At 37.6% G+C, this 27,586-nt stretch overlaps 1 protein-coding gene across 1 annotated transcript in view; it reads left to right on the forward strand.

The window, feature by feature from the left end:
- The window catches only part of lrp1bb (low density lipoprotein receptor-related protein 1Bb), a 239,276-nt gene that overhangs the window by 89,363 nt on the left and 122,327 nt on the right, over positions 1-27,586 (forward strand). The window contains exons 5-9 of the mRNA XM_029459353.1: positions 14,576-14,695; positions 15,296-15,424; positions 18,008-18,265; positions 19,291-19,453; positions 26,259-26,481. Coding sequence (XP_029315213.1) covers positions 14,576-14,695; positions 15,296-15,424; positions 18,008-18,265; positions 19,291-19,453; positions 26,259-26,481 — 893 coding nt within the window. The remainder of the gene's footprint in view (positions 1-14,575; positions 14,696-15,295; positions 15,425-18,007; positions 18,266-19,290; positions 19,454-26,258; positions 26,482-27,586) is intronic.

Consider the following 27,586-nt stretch of genomic DNA (forward strand, 5'->3'; position numbering starts at 1 on the left):
TGCTTTTACTTTGTATTTCATTTTGAAATAAATGAGCTACCAGATAGCGTTTGTTTTGTACACCTTTGTAAAGAGTTCTGTATGCTGCACTCGTTGGTATAATTATTTTTAAAAGTGAACCTGAAGCTGAAAGTGGTTTTATAAATCAAGGTATCAACCCCTCTAAACTCTTAAAATTATTTGTCTTTCCAACTCTAAGTGTTAAATGAAGCCTCGAGCCACACTAAAATAACCTGTAAATCCAGAAGTGCATATGCTCTCCTACAGTGTGTATCAGCTGGATGTACTGCTTTGCATTTTACATTTTGTGTTCAAAGCGTTAGGGTTAGGATGTCAGGTATTTCCAAGCCCACAATTACAAAACAGGATATCTGAGAAAATATACTTTCTTTCTCAGTAGGGACAACTTGATTATCTGCAGTAGTCCCCATGAATTAACTATCGTTACTTAATCTGTGTAGACAATATAGATATACATAAACATTTCAATGTAAAATGAGTTATAAATGTTTTTTTTATTGTTAATAGTGTAGATGTTGATGCACCCACATTTCCTAGAGCCTTTGCTTGTAAGTGGTGATGCGTTTAAGTAAGTCATACACATTGCCTACTGCTTGTATGATTTATCTTCAAATTTGGACTCAGATCTAAATTTGAACAAACCAGATTGTCTTTTACTTTTCCCCAAAAAGTAATATTATTGGCTCATTAAGTACCATGCACACATTTTGGATTTTTATCGCACTTTATGACTGCCATAACTCCAACAACATCTGCTTCTGTGTTCACTTTCCGTAGTTATCTCATCATCAAAACTGTGTATTAATTTAATAACTGAATGCTTATCACATATTTATTACAGCAGAGGTTTTTCCCCAGAGGGGTTCCAAACTGTTTCAGGGGAGGCTCAGTGAATGGAAGTGATTAATATGAAATTATTAGTTATTACATTAGTTATCAGAATGAAGATCACACAGAACAGCTAATGTGTGTGATTTGGTTGGAGATAGTTCAGAGATACAGTAGTTTTGGGGAATTTTACAGTTTTTCCCACTGTCCCAGAGTCAGAAACTAATACATGCGTTCAGATTAGGACAAACTTTCTTTTCTGTATTTTGTGTAGTCTGATATTGCATGTCAAACAGCAGCATTAGACTATCCTGGCTCAATTGTGGAGTTGATATGGAATCAAATACATAAGCATGATCCCATGGGTGTTGAAGAAGTGCAAGTAAACTATGCAAGTAAACTATTGGGGGGTAAAGCCCAAGTTAGACTTTGAAAACCTCTTGAAAACCGGCTCTTTGAAAACCCTTTTGCATCACTGCTGTGGCTTCAACACTGCCTTAACCTTGTGAACTGCATGCATCCACTTTTATTTTCTGTCTGATGTCATGTCTCACAGCCCTTGTCAATGAATAGGCAACATAGCACCTCTGTGTTCTAAATTCCTTTAAAAGGCTCTATCTGATGTGTAAGAAAATGTGACCTGAACGCTAAGAATCCTCTCTTAATGCAACACCGCGGCTGCTTTGACTTCCTTGCCTGAAGCAGATTGATTCTTTCTAAAAGAAAGAAATGATCCTAGAAGATGTGAATTTGTTTCCTTTCTACAAACCTTTTTGATTTCATGTTAGAGATAACGCATCATGGTCATTACAGTTTGTGTGGCGCCACCGTTCTGCTTAACTTCACTCAGGCACACATACTCTACAGTATGCTTAGTCCCACATGGACAGATGAAACTCATTGGGAAGCAGGAGAAATTGAGGTCACCAAAGAGAAGTTTTAGGCAACCAGCTGGGTCTCTTAGAAAACTTTTTTTTCTCCCTCTCCCATTTCCACCCACCTCTTATGAATAAACATGCAGAACGTCCCGAGAGGCCTTGATATGAAGGTGCCCAGATGGAAAACTACCAAACTCTTTTCGTTCACCTTCAGGAAACTTGCTCATTCTTAATCGTATGCTCATGGCTGTGCCGTGGGATCTCTGAAGTCCCCACTGCTTGCATTGAGGAAGACGAATGTCAGACTTAATTAAACACGATTCAGCTTCAGACTTCATATGTTATCTTTAGGGCAGTCCCAGAAAGTGAACATAAACAAATATCTCCTAAATGAACATGGTAAATAAAAGGAACAGTTTGGAAACTGAATCCGGACTCTTTTTCAACCTATATGCCTTGGCATTAGGTATCTTCTAGATCTAAATATAAAAGCTTAATTCTGATGCCAGGCTCAATCCATGTCTGTTCACACTGTTTACTCAAAGTTCATACAGTCACCATTGTTATCTTTGCCAATGAAAGCAATGCCATTTGTGTTGTGGGGAACAAAGCATCATGACAAAATCATTGAGTAGAAATAGAAATATTTGTCACTACTAAGCTCTAGGGTTTGCATTCTGCTATTTTAAAACAGTGATAGGATGTTGCTAGAAACTGTATCATGATAGCAGATTAACGGCAGTGTCATCAAAGATCACAGATAGATTAAAGCCGGCTCAAAGCTGGTACGTTGCTGTCTCAGAGTGAATGTCGGCAATGCAACCTTGACTATATATAGTACAGGAAATTACATGATTTGTTGATAAAAACCAAGTGATATTTTGCCTCACTTCATTTACTACTACTATTCATTTCCACAGCAGTTATAGTTGTGGTCTTTTTGTATGATAATTGCCTTCACATTCACATTAATGGCGTTATAGCATTTAATTTTCTTTAAACTTCTGAGCTCCGTCTATTGAATTCCATCCTCCTCGTATAACTTCTTCTCTTGCGACATCAGAATATGCTCTATTGCTATATATGTACCATAAATATGCTTAATGCTTATAAAGATGCTCCTTTAATCGCTTGTATGCTGACACTGATGTATCATAAATATCACTTTTCTGTGCATATTGTGTCATCACAAAGAGTGAACGCAGCCATTTTGGTGTGAATACCCAGAAAGATCATCAGCATTACTTTTATGAGTCTGACATTGCTGATAAAAAGTGTCATAATCTGGACTCGGTTTTCATGGCCGTGTGAATATTGGCATAAGCAGGGCTATAAGAGTCATGACCATTGCACACAGTGCTTTGCCCATTTGTATGGTATTGCTGTGCCCTTCTCAGTGAATGTGGTGCAAAGGTAGGAGAACCTGCAATTAAATGCTAGTTGCATCTAAATTGTAACTCAACAACCAGTAATTGCATGTAGAGCCACAGTAGTAATACATTATGATTATGGCAATTTGCTGTGCGCAATCCCTAGATGGAGAACACATGTCAGGTTTGTATTATATCTATATTTACTTTTATTTAAGGGTAAAAGCTGTTCTACTGTGATTAGTGTTTTCACATCATATTTTTTGTCAGTGTTAGACTGGAATTAAAATACCTTGAAATAATATAATTGAAAAAAATATAATAACTGCCTTAGTTTTTATTGACACAATAGCACAAGCACTTTAGTTATTGAATTTAAAATAATTAATACTGCCAGGTCGTCCTCTGTATTTTTCTCTTTATCTGCACTGAAATGCAGTAAATCATTTTTATTTTAGATCTAAAGAATGTTTAATTCAAGCAGAATTTTTGTACATCTAGTGTACATTTAGACAACACTTTAATAAGTATTTTTATCCCAAACTAAGCTCAACCCAAATATTATGTCAGTCTAATTTCATAGCGTCATTTATTAATCATGAGAACTTGACATTTACTTATTTTACATAATTTGCTGATGGTGAAGTGTGGAGAGAAAATCATTCTTACTAAAAAAACAACATGTTAATTTGAATATCAAAAACAGCAAACAATAGATATAATTCATGCTTTGTTAACCTTCCAGCCCGTGAAGCTCGTTCAGGCAGCTCGAGTCACGCCGTAAAAAGCACACAGGATACACTGTATACACATATCCAGAGCCCTGCTCTAATATAGTGTTCTCTTTAAGCTCTCACGCATGTGCTCACTTTCTTATTGCCAATGAAAGAACTGCTTCACTGCTCACAATACAAACATAGATGCCACAGTTATTGCCTGCGCTCACTATTCCATTTCATCCCCCTGTAGGCTCTGATTTTCCCCCAGTGGGGAAGTTTGTTGAAGTTCCCTGATCTATCTCCTATCTCTTTGTGTTAAGCTTCAAAGTGTGTTCTCTCAGGGAAAAAAATGGATCAATGTTCTGCACCAACTATCTAATGTCTACTCTGTCTAAATTTGCTCCATGTGAGTTGTCTGAATGAACTGTAATTCTCTTTGTTTGCCTCTGCGATTGTTACAATTTGAGGATTGGAACAAGAATCAGTCCCTCTGTTAAGTCAGGCTGGAACCTATTGCTGCATCAATAGACACATCAGTAGCTGTGTCTCACATGCAAATGGCCTGTTTGGTTGTGTCCCACAATTGTGAAGTGGGGGAAGAGGCTGAAAAGAGCGCACTTCTGCTTTTGTAAGTAGAAGCCTGCATTACATACTTGTTATTTAATGTGTAAATACATTCTAGACGTTTTCCCATTACCCCTGAAGATAAGAAGAGGATGGTGACTGCTAGTTGAGTTGAGTAAAAGTTGAGAAAAGAGTGCACATCACGAGTCCCTCAATTTTGATTATAATTTACATAATTAACAATGTTTTAACAAGCTGTAGTAAGTGAAAGCTTGAGTTTAAGCCAGTGACTGTTAATCTCACCCACTCTAATGATAACAGAACAGAAAATTGACTCAGGCATAGCTAATTAGCATTAAATCCGGCCAAACAACAAATAAGAAACTCTTGGCTGTTGTGTGGTTAATATGCTCTCAGCATGCTGGTATCATTTACACTTGCCAAAGGTAGTTGAGTGAAAAAGGAAACACTCTTTAAGTTTGGAAAAAAAAAGGATTTGTGTTTTCACTTAATATATTTTTTTTCCCTTCACATAAATGATGATAGCATAGTAGATCCCTTCAGAGAGATTGAGCTTGCAGGAAGCTCAGCCGTTATTGAGTGTTAAGCGTCGTCAGAATCTCTCAGTTAAACTTTAAAACACATCGTATCGTCGTTTTAAGCTTGTCACATTAAAAGCTCTGATTGAGGCCTACAGGACTCAGAGTTGAGAAAAGGCGACTTTTAAATGTCATGATTAAATGCGAGTGAGACATCTTAATGACTGTGGGCTTACTTGGTCAATGTTTTAGAAAAGCAAGGCAAACATGCTTGGATGTTGACTTTTTCTTAGTGACAGGTTTACAATACAAAGACAGAGAGACTGAACCCCAATAGAACTTCAACAAGAAACTGCATTATTTTATATTTTGCTAAAATAATGCACTTTATGAAAATGAACACCATTTGAATTGCATGTGCACAATTTGTCAGAAGAGTTGCATTTTTTTTCCTAAAGTTCTTCCTCAAATCGTTAAATGTAGTTTGAATTACACCAAAGACCTTACAGATTTCCACTGATTATTTGGAGAACTATTTTGTAATGAGGTATCGTATGTGACACCTTAAGACTACCATGCATATAATTCATCATACATATTGACAGCAACTATTCAAACAAATGTATTTATTTTTGTATTTTAGTCTGAAAAAGTAAATGTGCAATAGTTGAACTTATCTGAGAGGCTTATTATTGTTAAATATAGATTAAACCTTTATTTGCAGACACCACCACATAGTTTTAGAGATACTTTGTTTAAATACTATGTTAGTGTTCCCAATCTTTCTGTTTCAGTTTAGGTGCATCTTGACACTGGAAGCATTAAAAGTTAAGCCACTATATCCCTGTTTCCTCATTGAGAATTAGACGTTATATGCAGGATACGTATTGGCTTTGATCTGTAAAAAACGACTTGTAAAATGAATAACAAGGTTTATGATACAGAAAGGAGAGCTGAACGAACGAATATCGCTATAAATTGCTTCCTATAGAGTATAGTTGGTTGTGATTAAATATATGATTGGAATTTCAGAGTCAATCTGTGCCAGTCTCAGTCACTTCAACAGAATATCGTCAGCAAAAATAATCCACTGAATGCCGCTGAATGTTACAGTGATGAGGTGCGGCTGCCTCTACAAGCACTTTGCTTTGACGGGCTCTATAATGCATTTGATTCCAGAATATATGGATCTGTTTCTGCCGCGTAAGGATAATCTGGATTTTTATGCAGCGATGATTTCCATGTCATAGCACAACTTGTCAAAGGCAATGTGTTTGCCCTCTGTGGATAACACACAAGCTATTTGGGGATTTGAATTATTGTTCTGTACACTGGCTGAAAAGTAGTGGAAAAACAAATTACTGACGTGGAAGTGAGAAAGCTTTTGTCTCTCCGGTTCATCTTCTTTGGTAAACACATACGTTAATCTTTTACTCTAATAGTCCCCGACTGACTTTCTGACGCTAAAACAATAAAGAAAATATACCTTTTTCCTTATTTTCTAATGATGAACCCTCTGAAATCTAAACAATGTCAAACACGCACCCACCCGCTGTCTCCGAACAACATTCAATTATCTCACTTGATTAACTTTTTATTACGACAACTCAAACAAACAAACACTTTTCTCCAGAGTGGAGGACCCTGTGATAAGTGTTTCTCTTGTTCTGAAATGACTAGTCATGAATACAGCTCAATATATATGTTTTAGTGTCTCTCAGCAGGTTGGAAATGTGCTGCCAACCCGCCTTGTAGACAGTCACTTATTAGCATATTTATTAAATTTTTGCCCCTCTAATGGGTGGAACATTTACAGTAAGTAGTCAAAGTGATCGCTCTCCTCTCTCCGGTGGTAATCTGCAATGTGCAATGCTTTTTAGTGTGTTATTCTACTTTACTGCTGCCACTTTAACTTTAAGACAAGGTTGCAATTTTCACTAGTGTTTTATTTCCGACTTCTGCTTTCGATACAGATGCATCTGATGATTTAAAGGTCATTTACAATGAATTTGTCAATGTATTAAAACTCATTTAATTTTAAATTCTGTCGTAATTCAGTTTGCTGTTTGAGGCGTTAGAGATCCAGGTCTTGTTATCCTGGTAACTGCCAAGCCCCACTACACACTATATAAATAACAGCAGACACTGGCAATCAATATTTTATGTATCTTACTTTGTTGTTCCACAGTCTGGCAAGATATTGTCACTCATGTCATTACTCTCCCTAATATGAGGAAACAATCTGGTGTCATCAAATCCTATTACAGCGGATTTTCTTCCTCAGGAGTGGTTAGAATTAACATTTAATTATTTGCTGGAAGATTCTGACACCCACACCCATAGTGTGTCTTCCAATATTTAAGGGCATGTCAGAAGCCTGGCAGTGCACCAGTTCTCAAATCCCTCAGTGAATTGTGCTTTGAGGGATTAACAACATTTACTGTCACATTTGAGCCCTAGTTTGAGCTAGGGGATTACATTTCTTGAAAACTACATGTATATGCACATGTATCTCACAATTTTCTAGGGAAAATTATACCTTCTAGACCATCCGGACAGCTTCAAGTCACATCAAAGCTGACACACTTAAGCTTCTCAGATAACTTTCTAAAGGCTTGTCAATAAATTGTGTCACTGCAATCATTGCTCATATTATACAAACAATATTTCCCTGCACACACTTCTGGAAACTGTTGAATGCTTGAACCCCAGGGAATTTGTGACCCAATTTCATTTTTGTGGAATCAATCTTGCCACCCAGAGGACACCAACCACAGCTACAGACAGTACAGAATGGGTTAATCACCTAATTTGTGGATGGGAAATCCACTCCATAAAGGTCCTTGAGCCAGCCAATGGTGTACAGTACCTTCTGTGTTGAGTTTGCATCTTGATTTGGTCCCACATTAGGTCTATTTATTGCAAACATAATTTGGGGGAAAGACCGGCAATTCACAGGTCAAGGCCAAGGACTTCCCCAAATGGAAGTAATAATTGGGCCCGATGGGACAATTTGACTGTTAGCTTTTGATTAGTTTTCTCTCACCCATGGTGAGGCTTATTGTTTGTGTTGGCAGAGCAACAGTGTCACACTCAGCATCGATACTCTACCATCTGTGTGGCTGAATGTGGATGGTCTGACAAACTTCCACTCAAGTGGGCTGTTTGATAGATGTGGAGTGAAATGACCCAAATAGGCAGAAAAGTAGTATTCAGTGCTGCTATAGTTTAATCAATGATCAATGATATGAATAAAGGTGAACATTTAAAGTTGAACTGATATTTGAATCCTCCTCACTTTGTCAGGTAATATAAACCACGGTGATGCTGATACTGTTGTGCATACCTTTCCATTTTCCCAAAGATGGCAAAACCATTTTTGGATGCATTTGTGAAAACAGCATCGAGGGGTGTATTGCTTCCTAGCTCTTTTGGACCAGAAGTTTTTTGAAACCTGGAGCGTTTCACCCCAGGTTCAGTTCATGTGGGCACATGTGAACACAGCCATCGCACTCAGATACGGGGCAAAGCAAGTGGGCCGAGATCGCCTGGAGAGGGTGGTCTTGGTCTTGGTCACCTCCACTCAAACTCTGGAGCAGCAGAACCTTCCATCCAAAACAACTAGGCTTATAAAGATAATCTGCTGGACATTTTATTCATTTAATTAACAGTGGTATATTTACCACAAACTCAATGAATTAACAATATGAGCAGGTGCTCTATAATGAAAAAGGGAAAAAAAAAGAGAGTAGGAAGTGTTTTGTGGTAAATATATTCCTGGTAACATTTCTGAACAACGAGAGAACAGCTTCGTGGCAGTTGTCTTGAATGTAGGCGTATGAACACAAACTGACCGTGGGGCAAACGCAACAATTGTATCAAATTAGATAAATTGGAACAAAGCAAAAAAAAAAAGTCTGTTTGGAAAAGACGCTAAGATTCAGGCCTCTGGGTGGGCATCCTCCACGATGACTGACAAGTGAGAGCTAGTGTTGCAAGGGGACGTGCTGTCAACTTCTGACAAGAGCACATCATTGCTCTGTACAGCCTATGAAGGTTGATACAAGTTGCGTTTTTCCCCTTTGTTAACAAGGTGTCATACTGTTAGTGATTCTCTTTAAGAGCAGCCATTTTATGGAATTTCAATCAGAGAGTGGAAGCCCACGATGGCGGCTAACCAGCTTCTTGTCAGAGAGTGGAAGCATATTTGCTAACATTAACCCTGATTCTTAACAGGCTGTACCTTTTTAGATCATGTTATATCAACACCTGCAGAGTCATTTGCAGCGCCTCACGGTTTGTGTCAATGTAAACTCACCATATATTCTGCGAGAGACATATTGACATTGCAAATTCCAGGTCACAGATTTAATTTCTGCAAATTTTCCTCAAAATATAATAATATAACAAGCATGTAACAAAGCAGAAGATCCTCCTCTGAGCTTCACATATCTCCAACTAACTCATTTAGAAACAGATGGAATTAATTTTGTGCAATTGCTAGAATCATTCTGTTGATACATCGGATCAGAGCAAATTAGATTGCAAATTAGACTGCGCTTGCTGTTGTGAATGCATATGCCTCTCTGTTTCAGACTGAGTAACATTTGACCGAGTATTTCAGTAATTCAAACATTTTACAAATCCCAATTTCTGCATTGTGAAAGGGTATTATATATTGTTTACCGTTTTATATCTGTTTGCTCAGCTACTCATGAATATTTCTGCATGTTCTCTGAACTTCAGCAGTCGCTTCTTTAAGGCGCATCATTATACTTTTTGGAGATGATAATGGAACAAATTAAGTATGCTGTCTCCCACTACATCTTTGTAGTTATAATTCATAATATGAGTGTACTCTTACCTTGCCAGTGTATCTTTCACAACTGTATTATTCCTTATTGGCAGGAGACGGCATATAAAAGAAACATAATGCCAGTATTTAATGACATTAGGTTAAAAAAGAGTATAGATCACATAAATAAAAAGCTCTTGCTAAGTACCTAAGCATATTTCTTGTAAATACGGTATATTTGCAGACCATAGTATCAAGGCTGCTACATGCACTTCACTATTGACTCGTGCTCTGAGAGGTACAGTAGCTCTAGATATGTGAAAAGCATCAAGCAGGCTCAGTGGCAGATATACAATCCCTGCAGCACTCGATGTTTGCCAAAAGGGAAAGCTGATCATCTGGCGTCTTTGAACAGATATAAGGATTAGCTTTGAATATCTTCAGCACGGCATGTAGTCATTTTGCATACCGCCTCACAACAGGGATACGTGCTAGTTACCGTACCACACGATGAATAATAATGCACAGGTCACATGGGGTCCATACACAAGCTTGAAAGCAAATAAACAGAGACGACTGGAAGCAGCGTCATTTTTTGACCCACCTGTGCAGGGCCGACAATTTCTTTTTTTGTTAAGTGCCTACTACCTGAACATATTCACCAGGCAGCATTTTTTAGAGTGCTGCGTGATTTCTTTTTTTAATTCACATAGAAATGTGGAAAGGTTTGCAGATGTTCATTTAGAGCAGGGATGTAACCATACAGAGATACATTATTGGCCCTAACTGGAGCATTAATAAACTTGGAAAACATTTACATCACTATTACACATCGTCTAGTCTATTGTTGCCTAATTCCTGCTTCTGTTCTGCATGAGAATTCAAACAGAAATAGCCTACATGTTTATTTTGAAGTTTGCAGAGAGGCTACAGTTTCAGAAAGCAGCTTTATTTTTCACTCTGTAGGTTCATCATTAGAGGAAGCGAGTCCTGGTTCATACAAACCCATTGTTTTTCTTTTGATTGACAGTTTATTCAAAGTGTATAACAGTCAGAAGGGGCAGATAACGTCTGTGTATACTGACTCATTCAAATGCTAATGTCCCAGAAAGATAGCAGCCAATGACAATGTGTCTATCCGAGCAGACACATTTTACTGGCATGCGGCCCTATTAGTAAGGTGTGTGTAATTCTGATTACTTTCAACCGGCACCTTTTCTCCAGCCATTGCCATCATGATGGCTGATTGTATTTAATGTGTTGTTAATTCATTGTCGAGCTTCCTGTGGTTCCACTTCGCAAGGAGCGCTGCCCTCTAGTCCACCCCAATATGTTCAGCAGAATCTTAGTCCATACTACCTTCAAAATCACAAAAACACATCCTTGTCCTCTAAATTAGTTTGACATGAAGGTTTTGCTTTCCCAGCTAGTGGCTCTTATTTACAGAAAATGTGGTTTGGAGGCTGCGTCAGATGCAGCGACCTATGTGACATTTAGCTCACACTTAAAATAGCATATAGAATGTAATTTTCCTCTTGTAAAAGTGTGTTTTTTAAACAACTTTTTAGCTCTGACTTTGGCCCTATACAATGTTTGGAGGGCAACTCTTAATGTTTGCTGCAGTTCAAGAGTGAATTAAGATATAAGCTTTTTAAAAACATTCAATCAAGGCAAAAAACATTATGGTCAAGGTTGAAAATAAATATTGTTATGGTTATTATTCAGACTAACAGAGCAAGTGCAGGCTAAAATGCAGTTCTGATCTGGAGGAAATCCATTTGTATTGAAAAAATGCTTTTTTACTGCATGTTTCTCATTTATTTTACGGAAACAAGATAGATGCAGATGCTTTATAGTATGTCATAATCAGCGCCACATTATGTCAGTGCTGGCCACATTAAGAAATGTTGTAACAGTGCTAACCAGTTGCATTCATTTTCTGAGGGCAAAACTTTAATGGTCTCTTGTTAAATCGAGCTGAAAATGTAAATGTATAATTGTGGATACAGCCACGAAGTGACAGGTGTGTGTGAGGGCTTGTGTGTTGTTGTATGCATGCATAAACTGTGTATCTTTATATATTATGTCCAAATGTTAGTGTATTGAAAGTTATTATTGAAAATGTGGTATTTTTTCCGTAGTTGTTCAGACAAACAAATAATGAGAGCTGCAAGTCAGTGCATATGTCGGCACTCGGTTCACTTAGGCTCTCAACCCCTTTGAGTTTTTCACAAAATTGAATTAGAAATAAACAACATCGCATTCTGACTCAACGGAAGTGATGCACTTAGATATGTATGCCCTCCCGCCTACATAAAAGTTGTGTCTTTACTAATAAAAACATAATTTGGCCCCAATATATTACCAGCAAAACCAATGAAAAGCAACCATTAGCCAATGCAAATGATCTGTATGTGAACATAATGTTTGGGAGACAGGGCCACCAAAAATAAATATGAATATATGAATATATTTTGAATCTGGACCCATACTACTGTATATCACAAAGCTATTTTCTTTTAATGTTATATATGAGCAAGAAAAGAATACATGGGTTTACAGGTTTGAAATCATTTTCAAAGATGAGATGTCTTTTGATACAAACAGATGATAACAACTACATTTTAGCGTTAATCTAACATTGATTAAGGTTTGCTTAGGTTATGCTTCTATTTTCTATGATCAACTGAGATAATATCAGATGTTCAACTGTCAAATGGAATATATATAAAATATCCCATTGTTCATGTGAATAAATGTTTCATTTATATAATAAGAAATACACTAGCTAATATTAATATGGAAGGAAAACAAACTTGCATGCATATACGTATATACACATTGTCTGTGTCTTATTTATCTAAGATCATCTATATATTTAGTTTGCAAAGGAATATATTCCTAATAAAGATGTATCCTAGTATGATGGAAGCCTTCTTTTGTGTCACACTTTGTCTAGTGTAGAGTCTCGTTTTGTGGTGTGGACTTTGGATTAATGCTTGCAGCAAAACGCTAGGTTTTCACCTTTACTGGGTGAATAAATGGAGTAAACATTCGTCACAAAAGGACTAATGTCAACAACATATCATTTAAACACAGAAAAGCAATACCATGCCTCTCGGAAATTGTTTGTTTCCAGATTCTCTTTAAAGTTTATTGAGTGACAGCTCTTTGCTACTCTAGAATAATTCCACCTCTTTGAGCCAGTGAGGAGTATTAATACATATCCATACTGGCTCCTTGTGGTTACTTAAGACCAAAGGCTAGTGGGCATTTATCATTTTCATACTTCAGTGTTTGCTTGCCCTCTTTTGACCTCAAAAAATAGTTTGCCCCAAAATGAAAATGCAGTCATTTTGCACTCAACCCGCTGTCAGTCAAAACTCCTTTGAGGTTCTGTATAAAAACCAAATACCCAGAAAGTTCACCCCTGTGGTTCCATCTCAGGCCTCTTTGAAGCTGAGAAAGGTAGATGCATTGTTTCACAGCGTGCATATTTCAATATCAATAACAATATTTTTTCTATGCGCTTTTGTTCTCACTTTTTGAGATTTCAATAAATACTGTTGAGTTACAGTGAAGAAGTGTAGTGTGTGTAAATATGTGATGCCTTTGGCTTGTTAGTCAACTATTTCTCACTACATTTAATTGCTAAATTTCCCCTCACTTACAAACAGTTGTTTTCATAATTATCAGTTGACATATTGGTCTCTAGCAAGCACTTATTGAGATTTATATATCGCTCTCCAAACCGTGCAACCGCACCATTCATCTCAATGTCTCAGTGAGCCAGCAAGACAGTTAGAGACGGTAATGAAAAATGGACTCCTTATAACTCAGTAAGTGTTAAAAAGTGTCTGATCCACTGACATCACATAATTTAAACTCTTAAATTAAAATCAAAGACTGCGTTTTCTTCAAAAAGTAATGATAACTGAAGCTTTGATTGTCTTTCCGTTCCCACTACGCTGTTGAATGTAAATACATCCTGTCAAGAAATGATTTGGTCCTCTGCTGCAGCATTTCATAATGTCTTGAAACGATGGGCACAGAAAAGACCAAAGGCAATCAATACAAGCTTTTATCTTTTGCTCCATAAGTTGACGTTAATTAATGTGCAGCAGTGGCATATCAATCTTTGTGCAATTAAAGCTTTGTTTTGAGTGTTACACTTTCATTTGTGCTTTTTATGCTGCTGATCATGCCATAATTAGCTGTTCATTGTTTCTTTCTATATAAAGATAAGTGCTATACAGAGCATCATCACCATTAACATTCAGAAAATACATGGGAAATTACAATGTTGGCACTTCCTGATGGCTAATACCAGTCAATCCATGTGACAAATGATGACTTTAGAATGCAAGGCTGGTAGTACGTTATAACTCATCAGAATGATTGTTGGGTCAAAATGTATAAGGCATTTATAAAACTCACAGTGTAGTATCTTTTAAACTTTACAGTACAAAAATGACCTTTTAAGTCTCCACATGTCTGTATGCCGTGACATTTACTAATTAACACAGTGACATTTCTTTCAGTTGTTTTCCACTTCCCTTCTGTAATTATCCTGTATTTAACATTTACATAAAAAACGTTTTTTTTTGTAAAAACAAACACCATTTTCTTTTCCGTGTAGTGATTAATAGCAAGTCTTATCTAAGATCAGTTTTGAGCTTGTGACAGGCAGGATTTATGTTTGCTAAAAGACAGGGTGGTGGTTGTGAGTGAAAGGGTCACAACAAGAGGAAAATCAAAAAAAGTAATTTTCCAATTCAAAAAGTAATTTCCTATTCCATGAACCCTTTAATGCCCTTTTTCTTCAATTCTCCATTTTCTCTCTTTCCCTCTCCCCCTGCAGAGCTCCTGTCAGCCTGCCACGAGCTCCGGTGCCGCTACGGCTGCGTTATGACGAGAAATGGCACCTTCTGTTTTTGCGCTGATGGCTTTGAGGTCGGCGAGGACGGGACGAGCTGCAGAGGTAGGATTTAGCTGCACTGGTGGGGGCCTCCTACCATGAAGCCCCCTCCCCCCTTTTTTATGTCTCTTCCCCACAGCAATCCCTCCTCGTGCCCTCCGCCAGACTTCCTTCAGATGAATAAGCAGGAGGTGCTCGGTATATTAGAACCATCTGTCCGCAGGCATGGCTTCATGTACAGTGCACCTATCCTGTACATACAGCGCACCATTTCTCTGTGTCTCTTTCGCTCCCTCTTTACATTCTTCATATATGCCACAGGCCTGGTTTCTGACAGCGAGGCAAAGGTGCCTCTAGAGTTGTAGTGTCTTACTTGGACTCTGCACAGACCGTATACAAACAACATGGCACAATATTGCATAATTATGATGAAGGAAGGGGTTTAACAAAGTTGCACTGCTTCCTCAATTTGATCCTGTTTGGGAAAGACATGCGAAAGAGCGGTTTATAGGGTACTGCAGCTCCAAAACAGGCGTGTTGGTTATACAAGTAATTATGCCTGAGGTGCCAGAGTGAGGTCACATTAAGTATACTTTATGTATTTGGGTCATGTTTGCGCACACCTAATTTGTTACCAATGACTCTCTTCCTTTTTTCCTCAAGATCATGATGAATGTGCCATGTATGGCGCATGCAGCCAAACCTGCACAAACACCTATGGGTCATACAGATGCAGCTGCACAGAAGGATACATCCTGCAGCCTGACAGGATATCTTGCAAAGCCAAACAAGGTGAGCGGCACACTTGCATTAGGAAACAATATAATCTGCATGGTATGTATGTTTAATTTCTAATAATAAAACATGGTGGTTATGTTCAACCAGAGAGGAATTCACGCTTGTCATCGCCTTGGCGCTCTCGAGCTTTGGTAGGGCAAGATTAATGTGGTTTAGTAGTGACCACATCTATCACCCACATGGGAATGGTAAGACGTGGTCAGGCCAGGATAATGATAAAATTAATGAGCATGAGATTTTAAGTGGGAACAGTCTGGAGTATTTTGTGTAGAGACAATGCCCAACGTCACACTGATTTATGTTAATACCTGATGCTGGTAACAAATCTGTCGCAATGAGTAAAACAGCCTACTTAGAAATAAAACAACCAAAAGAGGTATTGTATTTCGGTGGTCCTCTGTCCCCAAGTAAACAAGCTTAACCTTGGGCGGCATTTTTTTGTGTCGTGCATTGAACCATAAAGTGAATTACATTTTTTTAAAGGTGTTGTCACTATGGCATATATGGGTTGAATATAGCTGGAGGCCCAACACACCTAGCTGGGGAGAACACCACTGGTGCAGCTTTTAATCAATGTGACTGGTGTCCTACCAGGAATAAACTGAATATGATTACCCATAAACTTAACTGAGCCCAATGCTCACATGCATTAATATTAATTTTGCAGCGAGCGATAGTGGTACAGGGATAACTATGGGGTTACCATTAGTTGTAAGCTCATGAATACAAATTTCAGATAGAGCTCTCTGAGACTTGAAAATGAGGAGCAGCAGGGAATAAAAAACATATTAGCGTGTTAAATCTAAGATTGAAGTTAAAACTCTGCAGAAACAGATGTTCTTTGTGTGGTTTTAATCTTGATTCGATTTCTTCTCATTTTGCTCAATGTAAAATATATTTAGGGTCCAAGCACTGATATCGAAGGGCCATATTCAAATTGTGGGAATTATTATTATAATTATTATTATTATTATTATTATTATTATTATTATTATTATTATTATTATTATTATTATTATTATTATTATTATTATTATTATTATTATTATAAGGGGCTGAACGTGCTCCAAAATGCAATTAAACTTGGCACAAATTTTGAACATGGTCCAAATTTCCGTGTAATATTGGTCTTACGCATGGCCGCCTAGAACGCAGCCCCTAACGCAGCCCTTAACGCGCATTTCACTTACATATATGAAAATTGGTATGTATATGTAACATGTGAAGACGTACAAAAAACGTCTATTAGAAGTATATCCGTTCATCAGCTTTAATTATTCTATTTGTAGTTCTAGCACAAGTCTTAATCTACAACACTGATGGTTTTTATGTCTGCTTTATAATGCACTTCACTGACTCATGCTAAGTACCAAACTGAAGATTATGGAAGTGTAGGGTTATTGCATGATGCAGAAATTACCTTTATTTGAGTTTTCACAGCAGCATGATGGTGTGTGCGGGATTGATTCAAAATAAACGTAAACATTTTTTAATGTTAATGTAAATGTAAAAGTAACATGGCACCCCTGTACATCGGTGTGGCTCATTGATATGTTTGTAATTGTTTTGAAAACAAAGGATCTTTAGGATTAATTCATTGTTGGTTTGCTTTTCGTTGGACGAAAAATTTAGCATATGGCCAGGCCATACTTATAGTCTAACTGAAACTTAATTGTATGTTTCATTTATGAAACAGCGCTGTTAAAAATGTTTTAACTGTGCAGGCTCAAAAGGAATTCATTGTATGCCCAAGCATATTATTTGGGGGGAAAAAATCTGAAACCAAAAGGGAGACATGTATATTTGATGAGTTTTGTTTTAATGATGATGCCCGTTATCTTTGCATTGCTTTGTTGGAATATAGCTAGTTCTCTGTCTATGTAGCTGGAAAATGTGGTTCCATCCAAATTGTTTAATTTTAAAGCATAAAGCAGTTATGTAATAAACATTCACTGAGGAAAAGCAAAGTTTTTAGGCACGAAAGCTAATTACCTCACTTAATCAATAGCATATAAACTTACCTGCAAATGTACACATCAGTCCGTTTGAAGCTGGTGTGGTCCATACTTTACTTTTTCTCAAAGACACCCCTAAAGTATTTGTCTATTTTTAGAATTTAGAAATGTACTTTATGGTGTTCTGTTCTTGAAAAGCTTGCCATTATTGCTCTTTTCCCATGCTTGATTAAAATAAGGTGTAGACTTCAAACAGAGAGCCTGGTCAAAAACCCATCTACCCCCTAGTGTGGGAGAAAAAAGTGTGAATACTAAAAATTGATTCAGAGGGATAAGGGGAAGCAGTTATGTGAGCAGGCATTCTGATGTATTGCTTATATTAGGAGAGTAGCCCTTGACTTGAACTTGTGTGGAATGTCGGGATAAATAATGGCCATTTTTAGGATGTGAACCTGATGTCAGAGAATGTGCAGGCTCAATTAAGCCGATAAAGCAGCTTAACTCGGCTATACCACCACGGACTGTGCAGCCTTGACTTGACTTACATTTCTCAGTTTGGTGTTTTTGTTCAAATCCATCAGCTCTAAAAATAATACCTTCCATATTGTCCCCCTCACTCCAGATCCTGGTGACAGCCGTCCAATGCTTCTCATTGGTGGTTCAGATCATATTGTCATTGCCCATCTAAATGGAACAGGCCTCCAGCCGCTGAGGTCTCTAAGTGCAAATGGAACACTGGCATTGGATTTCCAACACAACCAGGAAAGTGTGTGCTGGGTTCTGTCTACGGAGTCTTCTGGACAACTCCGCTGTGCTGAAGCGAGGAATCTGCGTGGATTCACACGGGAACAGGAAATAAGAACACAACAAAGTTTGCACCGTATGTTTTCAGCCGTTCATATTTCTCTTCTCTTACAGTACATACTCCTTTTTTATTTCCTAACTTTTTCCCTAATTTACTTTATGATGAATTTGAATGATTATCTGATCTCAAATCATGAACACTCTAACCTACTAGACTAGAGGATAGTGGTGAGATGAGATACACATCACCCAGCGCTCTCTCACAGACTTACACACACACACACACACACACACACACACACACACACACACACGCACACACAATCTCACACCCCCCTCTTTCTCTTTCTCTCGCTCATTGTTTTCCCTCTCACACTCTTACCTGTGAGCTCTGTCTATATATCTTCATTATCTGTGCGGTTGAAGGCAGGTTAGCCTCAGCGGTTTTGGTCGCTCACCTTTCCCCTACAGCTGTCCTTCAAACCTGCACGCTTTGTCAGCTTTATAACTTCACAAGTGCTCTCTTTCCATCCTTGTAGTTGATCTGGTCCAAATTCTTACAAATCTAAAATGTTTTATTAAATGTGCAAGGTTTTCACTGGCTATTTGTCTTGTTTTTAGACAGTGAGGCAAAGCCTAACCTATTGCTGTAATTACCTACAATTTAATAGTGGTACATAAATTTAGAACCATTTGATCGAGGTTTCCTTTGCAAAAACAAAATGGAAACCTGACAGCCAATCAGATTTCTCAGTGGACATGGTATAATTTAAAGGGGCGCTGCACAATTGTACACTTTGAGATCAGTTTACATTCCATGTAGACTACTACTTAGCCTTCAAAAGCTTTTGTATGTTGTCTTCTGAGCCTCTTGATGAGTTGCATTATGGGAAGTGTAGGACGCAGTATTGTTGGACCTGAGCTTGGCACATACAGATGGGATATCACAGCCACTCCTTCTTAATTCTGATCATTCTTTTTTGTTTAATGTTTTTGTGCGAGTCAGGGAACGTGTTGAAAATGTATTATTCATTTGTATTCATCTGCATTGCACAATAATGACTTAATAGTATTATATTTAACCCTTGTTTGCCATTGCAGATGTGGAGCACATGGCCATCGACTGGTTGACAGGCAACTTGTATTTTGTTGACCGCATCACTGACAAGATATTTGTGTGTGACCATGGTGGGGACACGTGTGTTACTATCCTACAACTAGACCTGCTGAATCCTAAAGGAATAGCTCTGGATCCTCTCATGGGGTGAGTGTTCTGCAGCCTTTATAATACACCATATCTGAAAGTACTGACAGGCTCATTTATCATCATGCATGTTTTGTTAAAGGAAAAAAAAAAATCAAAGAAGGAAAGAAAAAGGCTAGGCATTACAATAGACTTGTCTGGAAGAATGTGAGTGAGTTACAATGACGGGATTTAAATGATTCCCTGTCCTTCGACTCAGCCTTCCTCTCTTTGAGCTAAGCAATTTGGTGGATAGCTGGTGATGCTTCAGACCGCTTCTACTGCCGAGACATTCATTTGTATTCACTTATTTCACCCCACATCCCTCAGTAGAAAAGGCCCCTTCAGGACTTTCCATTACAGTATTTTTGTCTCTGTGCAGATCACAAAAAAGCTGAACAACTGTGGAGTAAAAAACCTCACCGTTCACAGTGGATAGTAAAGCATTGACAGCATGTGGTTGACAGTCACACAGAACGTATTATGTATGTTTCCCTGTGTCATCATGCAGAAAAACTAAACAAACAAACAAAAAAAGTAATTAAATAAATTGCATGCAGCAGCTTTACCAGAACATGAACCAGTTTCAGTAGCTCAAAGTCTTTTCTGCCTTCTTATTTCAAGTGAGCAAGAGAAGAGCAGGGCCATTATATTACGAGGACACTTGGACATACCCTAAGCTTGGAGCACGTTTGTAAATGATACATGTTTTCTAAAAGAGATTTTCTTGCTGCTCTGCACCAGTTCTGATAAACTGTGTAATGCCCAGCCCCCATAAGACCAAGACAATGTATATTTTTAATCTTGACATAAAATTAACTTGATTAAAGCTGAACTACATTACTTCTGTGGATTTCCAGTTTATATACTGTACTTTATTTAACAGTTTGTGTTACCACTCTCAACCATTGGGTCTGATCAAAATAATTAGCTGCTGGTTTCTTAATGACATGGACAGTTTGGATGTGGTTGGCAGCGTCTCTTCTTTCTCATTAAGTGCTGCTCGGCCATTGGAAAGCAATATAGCTTATTGTAAATATAAAATACCTTAGAGTTTATATTTAAGCTTGTTCCCCTTAAGTCTTATTTAGATACAATGTAAGTAAGGCTTCTTTTTCAGTGGATTTGTTGTAATCACACATGACTCATGCACATATAAGTGCCCATTCTGTTGTGTGTATAGAGGGATGATTGGCTGGACATACAGGCTGCCGGCTATAGTAGATTGACAATATAAGACACAGAAGTTTTCCAAAACCTCTAATTGGTGAGATATGGGTACAGTTGTTTCTGAAGAAGCGAGCCTTAGAGAGGTCTGTCAGCCTGGAGCAATGGAGTGAAAACAAAAAAGAAATCAGGGAGGTGTTAGACAGCAGCACAGTGTGAGGAACAGTGTTTATAGAAAATGCTCTGGTTTGGCACTCCATTTTCCTTCTTATTTGATTATCTCCCTGCCTTTCTTATTATCAGATAAGGCTTTTGTGCTTTGCTATGGGAAAGCCTTTTGATGGATAACCCTTACTTCTTTTCTTTAAAAAGCTTTTTTGGAGGAGAGTTTGATTGATGGTATGGTTTGTTCATTAGCTAAAATCCATTCAAACTTGTGAGGTCCATTTTAGATGTGTATGCTTTGTACCGTGTATATAGTATGTGACTGCAAAGGATGTTCTCTATTTTTTAGTGAAGATTAGTAAAGCCTACCCGATGTTAAAAAAAATAAAAGATTCGCTGGTGTGTGTCAGTGCAAGAATCAGGATTCTCACAATGCCCCATAGTCAACCCTGTCCCTTGGAAATCAAGTTTTAAATACTACAATTTAGTTTTGCCAATATGTTTTTGTGAAAGCTAATTACTGCCCGGAAATGTTTATATGGAACATTTGTCAAGTTGTTTGACTTATGGGAATGCCATTAGTTTTGCAGGTATTTTTTTAAAGAACAAGGTTTTAGACCAAATGGAATTTTGACCTGATGATGGTGCTAGACTAAGTATTAAAGAATCACCAAAGTTATAACAATTTATTATGTTGGGACCAAAGTCAACCGCCTGCTGGCGCAAGAGGAAAAGTCAGCGCATCTGTTCATAGTCACCAAAGTCAGATTGATTCATTTTTTGGAAACCATGAATGTCTGTACAAAATGCAATGACTGCGATTTGACATAGCTAGGCTGCTAGCGTGGCTAATTACGGCAGCATGACTTTTTTTCAATAATTTCTCCAACGTATACGACCACATAGACGGTTTGTTCCTACCCTCCAACTTGACCCACTGGATCATTTCCTATGCAACGCACAAGAGTCTTTCCTAATGGTAGCGGTTTTAACGTAACAGATGTAGTTTTAAACATGTAGCTAACGTTGTGAAATGGGCGATTTACGAAACAAAGTACTACGTTAGGTAAGGGCAATAATACTACTTGCTAAGTTTAGGAAAAGATCATGGTTTGGTTTAAAATAAGTAAGTCTGTGACGTTATTCAACTTACGATGTGACATAAGCACTTAACGTGACCTAAGTATGTAACGTTATTTTAAAATATCTCAACATTCACTGTTGGTTTCACCCAGGACACGAACACCGGTCACCAGTGGGATGTCTTGTGTTTTTCCTCCCACCTGCCCTATGCTGACATGTTGTTCTTTAAACTACGTTACCTGAGTTCCTCCTTTGCTCCCGTCATAATAACCACAGCCAATAGACATCATAAATAATACAAATTCAAATAATTTAAAAAAATAAGATATTCTTGTGCATCTAAGACTGCAAAACTAAAAAAAATGTTGAATAAACTACAAACACTGTAAACACTAATCTAAAGAAGGACATCATTTTACAGTTGAGAAGACGGTAAAAATATATTCAAATATCTTTTCTTGTGTTAAAATGCAATTTGCTATTAACAGCAGATACTTATAGTTGTCTTTGAGGTAAGAGTCCTTGACTATTATCATAGATGTTTTATTATAAATGTGCATTTCAGTCTAAAAACTGCAAATCTGAACAAAGCATCTGAAGTACACAAGTTGCTGCCACTGCTGTATAAAATAGACAGAAAGCTATCAGAAAACAGTTTTGAGTATATGCCTTTCATTGTCAGTTCTAAGCTTGTGTATTCCGTCTCTGTTTCACAAGACACATACTATTTTTCACTGGTCCCATGCAGTTTATTTTATCAGGAATGCTCATGTCCAGAATCAAACATGGATCTCGTTGTAGCTGCAGAATGCACAAGTACATCATCCTAATCCCAGAAAGCTATCATTTGTATGCAACGTGAAGGTGCACCTGTTTGGGGAGCTAGGTTCCTTGCTGACGCTGACAGTTTTTCAGCAGAGCCTGGTCTAGAGTTCAAAGGGCAGCCCATCTCTACCCTGCCTTGACTCGTGCAGATTAAGTAGGCTTCCCACCGCTCTCGGGCTGTAGCTCGTTATCATTGGAGGTTGTTGGAGCTCCGTCGTCACAGAGCTACAGCAAGACAGCATGGCAAGTCTTCCATGTTAATTACTTTACTTGCAGACCTGAGGTGAATATTTAAAGTGACAGTCCAGGAGTTTAAGGACATTTCAGTTATTTGTCTGATGTTATTCAGTCCCTATTGTAAGAAACTAATTAGACTACATGTTACACCTGTTTCCCATGGCCGCTCAGCATTGGTCTTACATTCCACTGGCTCCCTGTGTCTTTTAGAATTGATTTTCAAACCTGCCTCACAGTTTTTGAGGTACTAAATGGTTTGGCTCCTCTGCGCATCACACATTGTCTATCATTTTATGTCTACTCACATACCCTAAGGGTCTCTGCAGCATGCCTTCTAAATGTCCCCAAAATTACCACTAGCAAGTGGGAAATGCTGCTTTTATTGCGTTTGCCTCCAGGTTATGAAGCTTCTATGTATCAAGAAAGGAACCTCAACTGGCATTTTTAAAAGGCATTTCAAAACATTCTGATGTATTTTTTCAAATCTTGCTTCAACGTAACATTCTTTCGAAACACTTTTCTTGTATTGTTTGTTATAGCCTTGCCTATTTTTATTTTTTAAGGCACCATTGAGTTGCACTATAATAGAAAACTTGATTTATCAGAAATATCATTTTTATTGTATTTTATTATGATCACTGATGTGTGTATCCTGTGCAATTTAACTAATGGTAAGAGGGCTTGTGAAAACCAGCCTGTAGTGTCAAAGTTACTCTCATTGTTGATCCAACTATTTAATTCAACCTCATCATGTATTACGGTGCTATAACATCATCACATTACATTTGTTCCTGACAGACAATAGTCATAATTCACATGTTCACAAGAGGCCCTTGAGAGTTAAATGTTAACATTGGTCTTCTTGGGCATTTGAACACACAATGCAATCGTTTTTTGTGAAGACAGTCTTACATTCGCTCTTTCTGCTTTTACTAAAATAACTACAACCTTTTCGAAGCCCTTAAGAGGAGACTATTGGGCAAAAAAGACTCCATCACAAACTTACATAAACACAGCCCTAATATTTCATCATATTATCACAATGTTATGGCTAATCTGTTAACAGCTGTAGGAAAGTAAGTGCTGAGTATTTTCATATTGTGGTACTTACATTCCACCACATTTAAAAGGGGACAATTATGTTTTGCTTTACTCCTACTGTAGCTGTTGCTAGTTACTGTACTTTGCAGATTGAGTTTTAATATGTTATACACATGTTACATACTGTAGCTCCACCTGGAGCAGTAATACATATTTTAAATGCACAACTTGTGCTTGGTTGAACCAATTCACCACCACAATCTTCCCAAACAAGCAGAAACAGAGGCCTGCTGGAGTGTTTGTCACTTCATGAATGTGAGACAAATATTCACTTTTAGCTTTTAGCTCTGGTTTGGATCATCATCCCACCCCAACTTTCTCATTTCATTTAATTTAATGTTTTTTCTGAGCAGGTAGCATACAGTTGGCACTGAGAATGAATTGGCTGAAAGCGATATATTGACTGCCATGATTGTCACAACAAGGGCCTCTTTCTAACAAAAACTCACATCATCAGATTAATTTAAAAGATTCTAAAACCACGTAAATGCTCTACACTTAGTGGCTTAAGTGTAAATGAAAATGGTGCTGGGTGTCTGAGAACCATTCTTTTCACATTTGTAGCAAACCCACAGCAGGTGTATCGCCGCGTTTGAGAGAGAGAGAGATGCAGGCAGTAGTTTTATACTGCTGTTTTATAGCTTCTCTCATTTTCTCTTGAGGGACAAGTATAGGCATGGAGCCTTTAAGACTGGGTGATTGGTACATAGCTTGTGATCTCATATTAACACCTGATATAGGTGAGCAACCAACAAACAAAAATATAAGAAAAATATGATCATATTACCCCAGAGCGTACTTTTAATTTATTAAATATTACACAAACTTCACCTCCAGTCACTCCTCGTTTACCTGCTAGGGCTCTATGATTTTAAAATGTCTGACTATTACAAAAACTTCTGTGCATTTTTTGCTTCTTATTTTGCAAATGCTGCACATTACCATTTTTATTGAATGTATTGTCTAATTCCTTTTTGTTACGCTTTGTTTGCCGTTTATCTCACTTCTAAAATAAGTTTGTTGATTAGATAAATAGCAAAATGCAAAGAATTTTACATTTTGTAGAATTTTGTAGAACTATTGTGTAGAATCAGTTACATTTTAAGAAAATATAATATTTTCTAAGCCATGTCTCCCTACGCTTGTCATTTTTCTGATTTTCCATAATCAGCTAACGTAATCATAAGTGGGTTGGATTCAACAATCGAAATTCTTGCACATTTTTTAAACAATGGGCCTTTGATTGCAGACAGAGGTAGACACAAGCAGGCCTTTACTTTATATTTCTTAAATGTCAATTATGCAGCTGACTCATATTAAAATGAGAATCATGTAAATGGAGTCTTAAATATGCATTTGATGGCTATCATACTAAAAGACTGAGGCTAACAGGTCCCAGGTTAAAAAAAGATCTGCATCTTTACCAGTTGCATAACCATGTGGAAGACGTGGAAATAAAGATCCAGCATTGTTATTGTATTGCAGTGTAGGGTTAGTTAGCCTAAGTATTACAATATTATACAATTGTGGGGTCATTCTAATATAACTCTGAACAGTTGCATTAAATACTTGAGCTAGAAAAATAGATGTTAAATGTTTGCTTTCTTGTATATATTAATGTTTGTAACAGTATGTTTCAGTTTAAACCTTTCAAGAGAAAAGGCTTTGCCATTGTCTTCAACCTACAGCCCTAAAGTTACACTCAATACTGGCTCCCACACAACATGCCAGTTGTGAACGGGACTCAATGTTTGCAGATGATGTTAAAACAGATAAACAGACACTTGAATTAATTCCACTTTTTTGTGTTTTTAGTTCACCCTCGCCCCCAAACTCAAATGTTCAGTATTGGTCTTGCTACAGCGCCATGCACGCTGCTTCAACATGAGAAGCTGTACAGATATGCCATGTAACATTTGCAAAGCTACGATTGGATAATCACTGTACAGCGGAGGGGTTCGATGAACAGTTCATTGCAGCTAGAATTAACACAATGAGGCTGTCTGTGCGCAAAGTGTCATTCTGTGTTGTCAAATGGCTTGAGTCAAATACGCCATCACACCAAACAAACCAGACAATAATCACAAATGTGTACTTTAAGGAACATATTTGGTTGGGATGTATTTATTGTATGTAAAAGGTCTTTAAAGATCTAGAGCCAACACTCAGAGTGACACTCTGCTCTCCTAACAAAGTTGACAACATCATTTACAGCATTTATTAATTGAAATACTCCCAATCTCTGCAGAATGCTCTTCTTCACTGACTATGGGAACGTGGCCAAGGTGGAGCGCTGCAACATGGATGGCACCAACCGGACCCGGCTGGTGGATTATAAAATTGAGCAGCCCACTGCTGTGGCATTGGACGTGGTCAAGAAGCTGGTGTACTGGGCAGATGCCTACCTGGATTACATCGATGTGGTGGATTACAACGGCAGGAACAGGCACACCATTATTCATGGGAGCCAAGTGAGTGTCACATTTCACTGCAATGGTGCTTTCTGTCTTCAATGGGCTCCAAATCATAAGGAGCCATTGTAGACAAACGACATTAGGAATCCGAACAGACAATTGACTTCTCTTATCAGTAATGTCTCCCTCTTCATTTGCAAGACTCCAAATTATTGCATGAGAGGGGCTGGCTAATTTTCTGATTTAGGGCACCATGCTTTATCACTGCAAGACAGGTGGTATATTCACTGGTTATTGTTATAATTCACTCTTTATTTTCAAAGAAAAGGTCTTTTGAATAGATAGTTTATTTAATTGAAGGAATTGGGGCACATGTGCGGCTGTCTTCCAAATGAGCATATCAATAGTCTATTTCCTCAAAGTACACTCTTGAAGCCTTTCATCACAGTTTATGACTATTCATTAAAAGGCCTTTTCAAGCAACTTGGACTAGATACTCACCCTTTATCAGGAGGGGGAAATGTACATATCAAACACCTTATTTTGTATGCAGGTGTTCTTCACTGCATAATATTGCCTCCTTCACTAGCTTGTGGCCTCGTTAGAGAGAGGATATTGCAGCTACAATGACAAATGCCATGCAGCTCCTTTCTACATCTTTTTATAATGCAATTCTATGTAATTGTCCAAATATAGCTAATTTCAAGTACTTTCACATTTGAAGCTGATCATACTGTGCAATTAGCATATTTTACTCAGTTCCCTAAAATCTGTCTCAATGTCATCATAGTAAAAATGGCATTCAAAAAAATATGTAATATTTTATATTAATATTTACTTTATTTATTAATTAATTATATTATATTAATATATATTTGCTGGATTCCAATTGGCTGAGGGGCAGTTGACTGATCTAATATAACATGACTATAATATTTGGCTGGGTGATATGGCCAAAATATTCTATCACGATGTAGGTCGTTTCATATCTCGATGAAATTATATACATCACGATATAGTAAGTTTTCTGGTAATTCAATAAAGAAATAGTCTATATGAAATAATCATTTTTATGTATGATTAGTATTTTCTCACTTAATGAAGAACTTAAATGGAAAATGAACACAACAGTTTCAAGTGAACTTCTGAAGAAAGAAATAAG

The sequence above is a fragment of the Cottoperca gobio genome, chromosome 21 (genome assembly GCF_900634415.1).
Source record: "Cottoperca gobio chromosome 21, fCotGob3.1, whole genome shotgun sequence".
Taxonomy (NCBI): domain Eukaryota; kingdom Metazoa; phylum Chordata; class Actinopteri; order Perciformes; family Bovichtidae; genus Cottoperca; species Cottoperca gobio.